We start from the raw sequence: 13,544 nt of genomic DNA, 5'->3' as shown, positions 1-13,544 counted from the left end.
ACACACACATACATGCACTCACACAGACACACTAAACCTCCACATGATTGCACTTATCAGTACACACAGAATACACACATACATTAAACTAAACAAAAGGATTGCAGAAAATCAATTAATATGTTCACGTTTTTGGAGAGGATGGTGACTGTAAAAAGAGTATGTAGTGTAGAAAAAAAAAAGTACTATTGCCATAGTAGACAGCTGGTAGACATGCGCAGAAATGCCTCTGTTCTCATAAGTCCACCTAGAAATAAACAGTATTCCCTTTCAGGCCTTGTTTTGAGAGAGCGTGGCCAAACATCACATTGCATGCTAGAATGGTAGACCCTATAGATAATCTATGGCTAGACATTCTCCTTGCCTCCCCTCTCTCATTTCCTGCTGTATTCCCACCCTGCCTGCCGTTGTGTTCTCCATGCCTATCTCAGTCTTTCATTTCTCTTTTTTTCGTAGCCTAGTTTTTACTTTTGTTTTACAAATGTGCATGCATAAGCATCACTAAATTGTTGATGTTTTTAAAAGAATATTTTGTTGCTGAGGCCATGCAAAGTGTTTTGAATATTGCCCTTATATGTGGAAAATGTCTTCTGAATGCTTTACATAATTTCTGCTGTAAAATGAAATCAGAATAAAAAGAAAATTTGCACTTTAAGTTATTTCTTGTCTGATATTTATTTCTTTCGTGACCTGCAGACTCTACAGGCTGCAAGGGGTAAATTACTGCACTTTTATGTATGTACTAAAAACACAACAATTCCATGAAAATCACTTTTTAAAAGGATCTTTTTTGTGTGTTGTCCACACAGATTTGCACTTTTTCTAACATGTTAGACATATTAAGTGAATTAACCTTACAAAATAACCAGTTTTGTTATTTTGTTTTAAATTAAAATCAAACTTTTGAAAAAGGAAAGTAGAATTGTGTGGTTAATGTGCTCATTTTCCATTTTACTTTTTCTGTCTTCGTGTGAAAACCATCAAAACGGACGTTTAAGCGTGGCTTGGAATTTTCACAGTAAAAGCTCTGTTGTGTTTGCTGAGCAATTCAACAATTTCCACTGACTGCAAGAGCTAAGGCACGATGGGAGACACCTGATCTGAGAGCTGATTGGTTTAGATGCTGAATCAACAACATGTTTTATACAGATGTCATTTCTTGTATGACTGCAGCAGTTGGGATTTCATTTGTTGCTATTTGCACTTTGACGGTTTATTCTTTTAACAGAATAAATATCAATGATGTTGGCTTTTATCAGTGAGAGAAGCTGAATACAGTCAGCTTACAGTACACTGTATATAGGCCTAGTTCTCATATACTGCAGACAGTCTGTGATTGTTCTGCTGTGAATATTATTGAATGAGTTCCTGAAGCCTTTGGCAAGTGGGTTGTGAATATTCTCAAAATGACATCGAGGTGAAGCAGCAGCAGGCTGTATATCTAAAAGATCAATAATGGCTGTGAATTTATTAATGCAAGCAGTTTTATATCAAGCCTGGTCAGCTCAAATACAGCAGCAAACTGATATGATGACCACTTTATATGAGAAATGTAGCCCATATACATTTTCACACACATATTTCAGTAATAACCTTTATAACGGCATTTATCAAGATACAACGTGCAGCTTATGTGTGAAGAATACTGAGTTTATCTAATCTAGCCATTTAACATAACAAAATGATCACACATTTGCCTCAGATGCCAAAACAGAATTTAAATGTAATCTAACAGATTATCTATGGGCTGAATGAGCACCTGAGAAAGCCAGTATCCCAAATAGTGGTACAGCCAATTAATCTAATGTGTCAGAGTATAAAGTGAGCACAGAGTAACAGGCAGCCTCAGACCAATCTCAGGCAGAATTTATCCCAATAACCAAAGTAGTAAAATGCCTGACTTATACATTGACTACATGTGACCCTGGTAAATGGGCAAGGGGCATGAAGAAAGATGGTTAACAACTAAACTCCTCCTAGGACATGAGACAAACTAACACAGCCGTGGTGGACATGATGGACAGACAGAGAGAGAGAAAAAGTCAAGTCCCTTCGATACTTCCTTTAGGAGTGTATCTGGAGATCTTACAATAGTAAACTGGTCCCACATCATCGAGGTAGTCAGATGGTTAGCAGCCGAAACCCCTCCACCTGTATGACAGAAGCAAAAACAAAAGACATATACTGTAGGTTGCCATGTTGTAAAAGAGAGTAAAAAGCCACCTCCTTTCAGTCCGCATCTTATAAGTATCCTGTCCTCATCTTACGAGTGTCCTACCATGCAGCCATGCCACAACCAAAACTACTTGTTGTGGTGTCTCATGTCACACACCTGTAGTAGGCAGAGGCACGTTATGGTGTGTTGAAGGACGAGATTGTCTGAACAAAATTTACTTTCACAAATGTTTAGTGCCTTACCATTTTTTTAGACACTCATGGCTCCATCTACCCATAGGAACAGATAGGCAGACATCCAGACAGACTGACACAGACAGAAAAGAACATGCAAACAAAAGATGAAGGGACAAACGGAGAGAAATAAATACAAGTGTGCATAAACAGAGACTGAGACAGAAATATAAGAAGAGAAAGACATATGTAAATGTGCAGACACAGAGAAAAAAAGTTTGCTAGACAAATACACAGATGAGGTGGGGCCCCCTCACTAGCTAGGTTCTTCAGAGGATCCCAGAGGAGGTTTCAGTCCAGATTTGCCAATTCACTGGTGGAGAAGGTGCTGTATGAGCTTAAGGCAAAAAGGAGTTCTTGCCTTGCACAGGTTTAAAAGAATCCCCAAAACAAACACGAAAAAAGGATGGCAGGTCTAGTCCTTCAGTGAAATAATCCCCTGAAAATGTTCCATCTCTTCAGTCAGAAAATGGTAAGACAGTGCCACAACACTAGGGTAGTCAGATGGTTAGAGACTAACTGGGGCTGGATCCAAGGCTTGTTGCATACAAACCATGTTTGTATAATGAAAGCTTCTATTCAAGAATTTGAATCTTTTTTAAGTTTGGGGAGGGCAACACAGTACATAGTCAACTACTGGGAGGGTGTGGTGCCCACATTTTCTGAAAACAAACAGGCTGCTGTTCACCCTTCTATTGGACTCCTCGTGTTGTTTTGTTAATGTGCCACAATTAACTGTGTTTTCAGGTCGCCAGAAGCGTTTCATGTACCGGATTTAAATGTAACGGAAACCACGCCCATTTGGCACAAACCGCACCGTGCCGGTGAGGTTTAGGAACGCACCATTTGGTATATTCTACTTACGTCACGTCCATTTCTTTTTTACCGTAAAAATGTTGTTTACCTTTTCCCATGATGTCAAAAACATCCCCAGATGTGAGTCGACTAAATATTCTGACCACGAAGTCATCTTAAACTGCATTTAAACAATTACATTTTATTTCAACATCATAATTACTTTTTTCATCTTAATATTAAATGGCGCTCCTCTCTGTGTGCATTACCTGATAAATCAATCCTTATTACGGTAGTAACCGGAAATTACGTAGGATTTGCAGCTGATACAAGGACGTGGTTTTTTCCGGTAAAAAGTGGATTTTACAGCTTCAGGACCGACGGTTTTACAGTAGAGTTAGTTACGTTTTAATCAACAAATGTACATATTTTTAGTACCAGATGTTTTAATTTAGTAGTACAATGAGGCCTTTCAGTTTTTCTTCTGGAAACTCGGCGCTGTAATGTCTTCTGATGCTGCCTAGCTGTCGCTCGACTTAAGAAACAATGCAGGCCTAGCTAACAGCCATCGTAAGCTAATCGGATAACGCTGTTCCAGCAGACTGCGGAGGGCTTTAAACCTTGGGCGAAGCCTTTTTCCACGCTGTTATAACGTTAATCCCGGTATGTAACAACAGTTTTGTATTTTGTGTTGCGTTTCATGCAGTCGGTGTATTCTAAAGTAACTTTATTTTTGTGACATTAGCAACTGATCGTTTAACGCCATTATTCCAGAAAGTTCAAGCTCATTGGCTTGTTAGCATTGGCGTGAATATTAATATTAACAGTTGCCTAGTTGGTTTGAGCTTTAAACTCTGTCAGTGGGGTTTAATGTTACAGATGGCGATGCTGCACAATGACAGCTAAGAGTATAATCAGTTTACTGATCTGTTAGGTTTAATGATCATACTTGATAGCAGTGGCGATCACAGCCTTTTCAGTACGGTCTGTCTCAGCGGCCCAACGTCGCTCTTGTCTGGATCACACACCACACAGTTATTTTCACACACACGGTCAATAAACGCGTATCGACTTTGGTTTCCCGTTCCGTTGGAATGAGACTTGTCGGAAAACGACAGGGGTTAGTGGTTTAATTTATATGGTTGCGTTACAGCAGAAGTCATTTTTATGGCTTGCATTATGTAACAATGAAATATCATATCCTTCCTATAGAACAGAAACGCATACATCCCATTTCCAAAGACAGAACTTCCCTATATCCCCGTTTCCACCCCACCCAAACTAAAGAAAGAAAAAGGAAGAAAAAACGAGACACTGTACAAAGACACCCATCAGTGTGCCTCCAGCTCATGTGTCTGCTGAAACATTTATGATAGTAATATACCTTCTTACTTACTGTCTGCATCAGAGCTGAAACAATCGATCATGTGGTTGATCAACAGAAAATTGGCCAAAGTTATCATCTACCCTTGTGAGCTCTTTTTGACATGTAATCAGCAAACTGAGCAATTAAAATAATTTGTGGACCTGCACCACCCTCGTCCATCCTTTGAACACTTTTACAGCATTTACCGGTTAATTTTCAGTTGATCAACTAGTTGATTATTTAACTGATTGTTCAGCACTTGTTTTGGATTAGACTGATTTATGGCGGTGTTCGACTTTATGGTGATTTGGGAGTCTTCAGCTTATGATCCAATTGAAGTGTTTTGCACCAACTGCAACTTCTTTGGTCAATTCTGATTGCAGATTCAGATTTTTTTCTAACAATTGTAATTGGCAACATACATAGACATTTTTTGTAGCTTTTCTTTAATGAAAAATTGAGTTGTAATTAAAAAATAAAACGTATTCTTTCACTCCACCTCCAATTAGAAAAGAAGTGCAATATATATACTTCTCCAAATAAAAACAAGTGCAACAGTTAATGGAACACTGTTCTTTTTTTAAGTGTGTGTAGTTTGTATTAGCCACTTTACCACAGGTTTGATATACTGTACATATACATGCATTTCATGCGTAGCCAGTAACTCCCTCACCTTGTACTATTTGTCAGATATTTGGATGTAGTTTCCCCTTCTCCAAGGCGTTTCTGTAGCTCCTCTGTGCACTTTTTGAAACAGTGCACCAATGAACACACACACACACACACGAGCACTTTTTGAAACAGTGTACCAATGAACACAGACAAGAGCGTGAACCTCCCTCAAGGTGCACACGAGATGCTACACCTTTGGTCTGTGCCACTGTGTGTGTGCGACGTGAACTGTCAAGCCTAATTTGATTGACACAGAATTGGAAATGGAGTGATCAGCCTTGACAGGTGACTGGCCATTTCCGATCTCCGTCAATCGATCAGTGCATCTCTAGTTGGCGTTCTAATATTTAGTCTACACTCACTGATCTAAATAGTCTGAACTGTCATATTAGACAATAAACTGTGTAGCCTATATATAGCAGTGCATCAACACTGATCACAAGGATTAGTTGAGTGTGATATCATTTATAATTTTAGGCATTAAATTATTCTTTTAGGTAGTTCAGGGTCTTTTTGGTACATTTGTCTAATTCTTATCAATCTCTTTTCAGCTATGAGTTCTCAGCTGCAGGTTTTCTCTCCCCCCTCGGTGTCCTCCAGTGCCTTTTGCCGTGTTAAGAAGCTGAAGGTGGAGAGCAACGTTTGGGATGTTTCCACCACTGAAGCTTATAGCTCCATAGCAGGCCAGTCAGCCTACACCTTTACCCCTGTCATGGCTGCGCCTCCCTTCGCACCATCCCTGGTCTTCCCTCCTGCAGCTCCTGGCTCCAGGGGTCAAGTGGTGGTGCGAGCAGCTGATAGCACTGGCAGTCTACCCCGTGGTTCCAGCCGGCGTGTCACTGAGCAGGCAACATCCACCTCCTATGCACATGCTGAGGCATCTTCTGAAGCAAGGGGCCACAGGCATGGACAGAAGAGAAAGATTGAGGAGGTCCCTGAAGGGAGTGGATGTGGCAGTGTCCAGATATTAGAGGAGCTCTCAGCACCTGCAGCAGCTTACTCCACTCGTACAGGTGGCGGTGGAGGAGGGGGCACAGGCCAGTCTATACCTCACTCAGCTCCAACCACCAAGAGCAGCAGCTCCAATGGTGAAGGAGATTATCAGCTAGTGCAACATGAGATCCTATGCTCCGTGTCCTGCAGCTATGAAGTGCTGGAGTTCCTAGGACGAGGCACATTTGGACAAGTGGCCAAGTGCTGGAAAAGGGGCACCAATGAGATTGTTGCTATTAAGATCTTGAAAAACCATCCATCATATGCTCGTCAGGGCCAAATTGAGGTAACTGTACATCATTTGGTTGATCATTTACTTTGATGCCTGTGTGGGTTCTCTGGCTTCCTCCCACAGTAAAAAGACATGCAGCTTAGGTTGATTGGTGACTCTAAATTGGCTGTAGGATTGAGTGTGGCTGTGTTTAGTTGTCTAAGTGTCTGGTGACCTGTCCAGGGTATACCCACCTCTCACCCAATGTCAGGTGGGTTTAGCTCCAGCCCCACCGAGACCCTTGTTAGGATAAGCGGTATAAATAATGGATGGATGGATTTTCCTGTTATGTAACATGGCAGCATTTATTGGAATCAAATGGAGCTGTTTCTCTTCAATAGGTGGGCATTCTGAACCGGCTGAGCGCAGAGAACGCAGATGAGTACAACTTTGTGCGTTCATATGAATGTTTCCAACACAAGGGTCACACCTGCCTGGTATTTGAAATGCTGGAGCAGAACCTGTATGACTTTCTCAAGCACAGCAAGTTCAGCCCACTCCCTCTACGGCACATCCGACCTATCCTGCAGCAGGTTGGCGAATGCTTTTACAAATATTTATATTTTTCTAACATTAAACTTGACATCGATTAATAGGTAATTAACAGTTAGTTACAGTGTTCTTTAGAGCTCTGATGTTAATACAAATTTAACATCTGAAAACCTCTGTTTTCATTCTTAGTGTTAGGTTTAGATTAATATTTCTGTCTTTGTATCTTTAGGTGGCTACGGCACTGATGAAGTTGAAGAGCCTGGGGCTGATTCATGCAGACCTGAAGCCTGAGAACATCATGCTGGTTGACCCCCTCAGACAGCCATATAAGGTGAAGGTCATCGACTTTGGCTCAGCAAGTCACGTGTCCAAGGCTGTCTGCTCAACCTACTTACAGTCTCGCTACTACAGGTTGGTGGCAAGAAATCCGGTTACTTTTTGAGAACGTAAAAACACCTTCCCTTGTAATCCTAGGAGCAGGAGTGGTGGCAGTTGAGCCATGTGATGACACACCTTTGTAGGTCAGGTGTATTTCTTTGGTACTAGGCTTTCAATTTTCTGTTTGCTGTCTAGGGCTCCAGAGATCATTTTGGGTCTGCCATTCTGTGAGGCCATTGACATGTGGTCTTTAGGCTGTGTGATAGCTGAGCTGTTTCTGGGCTGGCCTCTCTACCCTGGAGCGTCTGAGTATGACCAGGTCAGTACTAACATTAGTGTTGCCCATATCTTAACTAAGGAGGAAGGCTAAGATATGAGATAGAATAGGTGCTATTAATTGGTGGCAGGTCATGGAAAGAGGTGCTCTGTAGAAATTCAGATTCAATACTAGTTTGGCTTTAAGCAAAAAGATGCCAAAGTGCTGCTGAAGGAACAGGCTTGACTACAGCATGTGAGGGTACAGCAGTTAATGACTTCATTTTTATCATATCTATGGCACTTAATGTCTTGTCTCACTGTGATTCTTAAACTGGAATTCCCCCCCCCCTTGGTTCCAGATCCGATACATTTCTCAGACTCAAGGCTTACCAGCAGAGTACCTCCTGAGTGCTGGCACTAAGACCAGCCGCTTCTTCAATCGAGGTCCTGACTCTAGCTACCCACTGTGGAGGCTCAAGGTGAATAAAACTACATAAAATGCTGCTGAGCAGGCAGTAAAGAATTATCTCCAAAAAAAAACAGCTAATTAGACCTTGTGTTCTTTTTCCAGACCCCATCAGAGCATGAAATGGAGATGGGCATCAAGTCCAAGGAGGCCAGGAAGTACATCTTTAACTGTCTGGATGACATGATGCAGGTAGATGGCAAATTTTCAAATAACATTTAATACAGTGCAGTTTTTAACTCTGTAGACACACACAAACCTGGAAATCATAATAATTACACTCACCAGCCACTTTATTAGGTACACCTTTACAGGTTCACCTGAAGTCAATAAATAACATCTGAATAGGTCAAACAAATGTTCAGAGATATACGCTCACCGGCCACTTTATTAGGAACAATTATATGCACTTCAGTGCAACATTTCCACCTTAACATCTGTGTTTATGAAGCTCAAAATGTTTCAGTAAAAAATATAGAGACACCTCTGAATATAATGTAGTCCAGTCCACCTTTAACTATGACCTCAATAATAACCACATAATTTATACATGAATAAATACTCAAAACATTTTGAGCTTCATAAACACAGATGTTACGGTGGAAGTGTTGCATTGAAGTGCATATAATTGTACCTAATAAAGTGGCCGGTGAGCGTATATCTCTGAACATTTGTTTGACTTATTCAGATGTTATTTTGTGACTTCAGGTGAACCTGTCCTCTCATCTGGAGGGGACGGACATGTTAGCTGAGAAAGCCGATAGACGAGAATTTATCGATCTATTGAAGCGCATGCTCCGACTGGATGCCGACAAAAGGATCACGCCTACAAAAACTTTGGGTCACCCGTTCGTCACAATGAGCCACCTCATGGATTATCCCCACAGCTCCCAGTAAGTCTGTGTAAAGCACATATGTGTCCCTTTGGGCAAGTGTTTATCAAAATGTAATTGCTGAAATGCTGTTACTCGATCCTCTCCAGTGTGAAGTCGTGCTTCCAGAACATGGAGATCTGCAAGCGCCGGAGCTCCTATGATAGCAGTAAATCCCTGTACTCCACCAATGCAGTCCCTAGCACTGCAGCGGGCAACCTCACTGTTACCTTCAGTAGCCAACTAAACCAGCATAACCAGGCATGACCAATATCTTTCCCATAAATTATTACATGTTTGGGGACCTGTAAGTAATTTAATGTGTCTCTTAATAGGTGCCTTCTGCGGGCGGAGCGGTGCCTTTGCTGAACTACCAGCCAGCTCTGTACCAGCAAGCGACCATCAACATTCCAGGGCTGGCTCAACAGAGTGTCCCAATACCAACGCGTCCTGCTGGGCTGTGTAGCCAGACAGAACCCTTCCAGCAGACGCTCATCGTCTGCCCGCCCTCCACTATTCAAGGTAAAGCATAGCTGCATTCAGACTGAAAATAGTCAAACCTCAGTGTAGTCATGTTTCAGAATCAGATTTATTGGCCAAATATGTTGAACACAACTAATTTAACTGTGCGTTTTGTAAGGCAACAAGAAGTATGTTTAAATTTAAAAAAAGACAAATGATGAATAATGTATACACATCATGGCAGAAGAAGAACTTTCAGATAACTATATACAGTGGTTTTATTTACTAATTGTTGCACTAGGGTGTCATTTTAACCAGAAACAGCGATGATCAGGAGAATCTGCTACATGAACAATTTACACACTGAGCTCTGCTGTCACTGGCACTGCTGTGCTGCAGGGGCGGGATTTAAATCACAATGGCGGCTCACCATCATGATCCCTGTCGGCCATCGGCGATGGATGATGGCATCGTTGCATTGTCCATCTCTACTGGGGTGTCTGATGTATTCTGTTGTACAGACAACATGGGTCAACTGTTTGAAGGTGTATCAGATGCCAAGAAACCTCACAGTGGTTTATTTGAATTAGATTTTCAGTAAGGCTGTCCTCAATGAATCCTCCATGTCAATGTTTGTCCAACATCTGGACCAGCACTGATAATTGGATGAGAACCTACTGTTAAATACTACACTACTTGAATCAAAGATGTAACTGAACAGACAAACCTGGATAAGTGTTTATATCACAGTAGTCCTTGTTTTAGTTCTTTAACCAGGGATACTTCAAAGCACCTGATCATTAAGGGAAACCTGTGTTGTGCATGTGAGGATACTGAAAATAAAGTAAATGAGATGCGTGTCATCAGGATTTTGGGATTCTTCACTGACATGATTTTGTGGGATATTTTCCCAGGGCTCCAGACATCCAGTAAGAGTTCCGGTTTCCCTGTGAGGATGGAGAACTCTGTACCTATAGTACCTCAGAATCAGTCTGCTCAGTCGTTGCAGATCCAGCCAAGTATGCTCACACAGGTAAGAGCATATTGGCCAGTTTTTGACATCTGTGATGGTCCGGTGCTTTCTAAATGGCTTTATATTAATTCATGATTTAATTTTTGTCATTAAAAAGAAACGGTGCTGTTTGTTTGTAAGCTTTTCTCCCATTTTCATTTTGGATTCTCTGTCTCTGGCGTTTCGGTGGAGATGTGGTCACCTTTGTGGCAAAACTGACTCGCATGCGAGACCGGTCTAAGTTTTTTTTTTTTTCAGGCCTTACCTGCTGCTTTTGTCTCTAGAAGAGCTGTGGCCTGAGGCTTACAGGAACTTTCCTCTCTTGTGAAGTTGATACAAGGAATTACAAGGACATTTATAACCTGTTCAGACTGAAACAGTGATGCGGGTCAGAGCAGCACTGGCAGTCAGTCAGTCTGAATGGGTCACTGCATGTCACCACGCCTTCCACTCAACCAGGGCTTGAACACTGTCTGGCTTCAGTGATCTGGCCTTTGTGTCAGAGATGGAAGTTCATTTAGCAATACTGATGTTTAAATGTCATGACAGACTCCCTAAAACGAGTAAGAGGGAGAGAATAAGAAAAGATGGACAAAGGAAGTGCAGATGTATGAGAAAAAGGTAGTGTGGATGAACATATAGAGAGAGAAGTGCAAGTGAAACCTGACTATTAGTGGGTAATTTGTCATTCCATGTAGCTGGTTCAATGTAGCGTATGGAACTAGATTTCAGACTGGAGCCTCTCCTAACAGTGACAACCAGAACAGCTATCTTATCTGAATGGGTCTAAGGCAGGATGAACACTGTGAGCAAACCTGTGTCCTGTAGGAAGATTAGAGGTTGCAAGCGATCAGCTACAGTAGGAGAAGTAGTAGTATTCACCTTCAGTGATTACTGATCTGACTTTAATTTCATTCACAGCGGTTCCATACAAATTTCTTTGACGCAGTGCACATGAGCATGTTTTTGTCATCCATCCATCAGTGACCACAACTCAAGGTTGCTGCAAAAAAAAAAAAAAATCTGGCAGCATGAGTAATAGCATGTGTTTAGCACCACGCTGACAGAAACGATGTTAGGATACTTAAATGCATTTAGGCTACTTTGTTTTAAAATTAAAGCATTGGCCTGAGCGACATAGTCTGTGCTTTATTTGCTGTTTGTGTTTCTGCTGGTGTGATTTGTGTTCATGCCTCAGATTTGCTTCTAAAACTGATTGGACTCCAAGCCAAGCCTGTCTTATTCCTAGTCTGCTATCTGGGATGGTGGCCAGATGTGGAGTGCTGAAGACTCATCTGGCCTAAAAAGATAGTTAATTGCTGTTTGCTAAAATTAGGAATAATTGGCACCCACTGCGGAGTTCAGGTGTCCACACGGCCAGTGGAACCAGCAGGTTTTATCCGCTGTGTCCCTTCATGTAAATCAGATACAACCTTCAAGGACATTACTTGTCATCCTGTCCTAACACTGCCCTCCCCTATCCTCCCTCCCTCCTCCAGGGTTCCTGCACACCCCTGATGGTGGCCACCCTACACCCATCCTCAGCAGGCATAGCCCCCCAGTATTCTCTCCCCCTCGGGCTGGGCACTGGGGTGGGCCGTCCCACCCTCCTGGAGCACACAGCCACAGTGCTGGTAAAACAATGATGACATCCCTGAAGAAAGACTTGCTCACTCCCTCTACCACTAACAATGCCATTTTTCTCCTGCCCCACTCTCCCTTTCCTTTTGTTTGCAATTTTTCCTCTCTCTCTGTTCCACACATTGTATGGGGCTAGTCTTTAATTATTCATATTTCTACATTCCCCCTCTTCTTGTGCAGATTGTATTGGTTGTCAAAATCTCTGTCGGTTGATGCTCATTAAATCAAACTGCTTTTTTCGGTCTGGCATCACTTATATCCTTCTTGGTATTCTTTTAATTTTTTTTTTTTTTTTTTATTCCTCCTTGTGACATTTGATCAGATTTGAACAAATTTCCCCTCCATAGGACACATCATTCCCTCCCCCACAGTTTTTCCCCAGGTGTGCTGAGGGCATGGAGCGCATGTGTTGCTGAGTTGGTCTGCGCTTTGCTTGCAGCTTCTCTTGTACTGTCCTTCCTTGGTTTCAGCAGAGGAGCTACAGCTATAAAGCTCACTACAGCCAATCGCCAGCAGCCTGACTGACACACACCTTTGGTTTCAGCCCCAGAACATGTGGCATGCCTTTTCCCAAGACAGCTTATCAGCAGACTGTTTGGCATCAGTGAACTCGACTAATCTCTTTCTTCAAGTGCTTCTTCTTTAACAGGCACCATGGTTCTGTGTATACTTAGCTTGATACCTGATCTGACTGTTTACAGTGCTTCATTGTCCGCACCTTGCATGATATCATCTTGTGGATTTGATGCAGGGCTACGCTATAATGAGGGAATGGCTTGGGAAAGGTTGCTCGCTTACCTAGCTTTGTGCTTTTGCCTGTAGAAGCGATTGGCCATTGATTTGCCTCTTCGTCTTCAGTTCTTGGGTTTATTTCTTAGCATGGCTCAGTTTGTGCAGCCCATTCCAGCAATCAAAGAATTTGTCGATTTGTATATAGCTCATCTGTGATAATACATGTACTGATGTGGGTGTCTGTTCCTCTCAGCAGGCCTGGCCCACTGGCACCCAACAGATTCTCATCCCATCTTCATGGCAGCAGGTCCCAGGCGTGGCCATCCACAGCTCCAGCCACCAGTCGAATGTCACAGAATCTCCACTGGAAACGCTTCACTCAGATGCTGCCACGCAGCAGGGACACAGCTGGAGGTGGGTCGGCCACTGTCTGACTCCACATTTACACAGACACAGTTTTGTCATTTTAGCGAGACTGTCTGCCATTGTTTTTAAAATGGCATATTTCACAGGTAGTTGCTATCAGAGAGAAGTAATATAAACGTTTTTGATGATTAACAGTATATCTAGCATGTCTTTGAGCAATATGGCCACTCACTGTCATGAGTCTCATCAGAATAGTAAGCTGTCCCTTGTCTTCAAGTTTTCATTTTGCCAGTGGTGTCCACTACTAATATGTGTGATCTTTGACCCTTCTAGGAGCACAACCCAAGCCAAAATTCAGC

The 13,544-nt window shown here is 42.2% G+C and overlaps 1 protein-coding gene across 1 annotated transcript in view; it reads left to right on the top strand.

Annotated features, from left to right (window-relative positions):
* The first annotated feature begins 3,507 nt into the window (after positions 1-3,507).
* Positions 3,508-13,544, top strand: part of hipk1b (homeodomain interacting protein kinase 1b) — a 15,678-nt gene continuing 5,641 nt past the window's right edge. Inside the window, exons 1-14 of the mRNA XM_020593238.1 lie at positions 3,508-3,867; positions 5,794-6,521; positions 6,848-7,039; positions 7,228-7,409; positions 7,572-7,695; positions 7,994-8,113; positions 8,206-8,292; positions 8,809-8,993; positions 9,083-9,233; positions 9,308-9,494; positions 10,349-10,467; positions 11,946-12,080; positions 13,073-13,233; positions 13,519-13,542. Coding sequence (XP_020448894.1) covers positions 5,796-6,521; positions 6,848-7,039; positions 7,228-7,409; positions 7,572-7,695; positions 7,994-8,113; positions 8,206-8,292; positions 8,809-8,993; positions 9,083-9,233; positions 9,308-9,494; positions 10,349-10,467; positions 11,946-12,080; positions 13,073-13,233; positions 13,519-13,542 — 2,393 coding nt within the window. The 5' untranslated portion in view covers positions 3,508-3,867; positions 5,794-5,795. The remainder of the gene's footprint in view (positions 3,868-5,793; positions 6,522-6,847; positions 7,040-7,227; positions 7,410-7,571; positions 7,696-7,993; positions 8,114-8,205; positions 8,293-8,808; positions 8,994-9,082; positions 9,234-9,307; positions 9,495-10,348; positions 10,468-11,945; positions 12,081-13,072; positions 13,234-13,518; positions 13,543-13,544) is intronic.

Source organism: Monopterus albus, unplaced genomic scaffold (genome assembly GCF_001952655.1).
Source record: "Monopterus albus unplaced genomic scaffold, M_albus_1.0 scaffold18.1, whole genome shotgun sequence".
NCBI classification, from domain to species: domain Eukaryota; kingdom Metazoa; phylum Chordata; class Actinopteri; order Synbranchiformes; family Synbranchidae; genus Monopterus; species Monopterus albus.
This window is presented reverse-complemented; position numbering and strand designations above follow the sequence as displayed.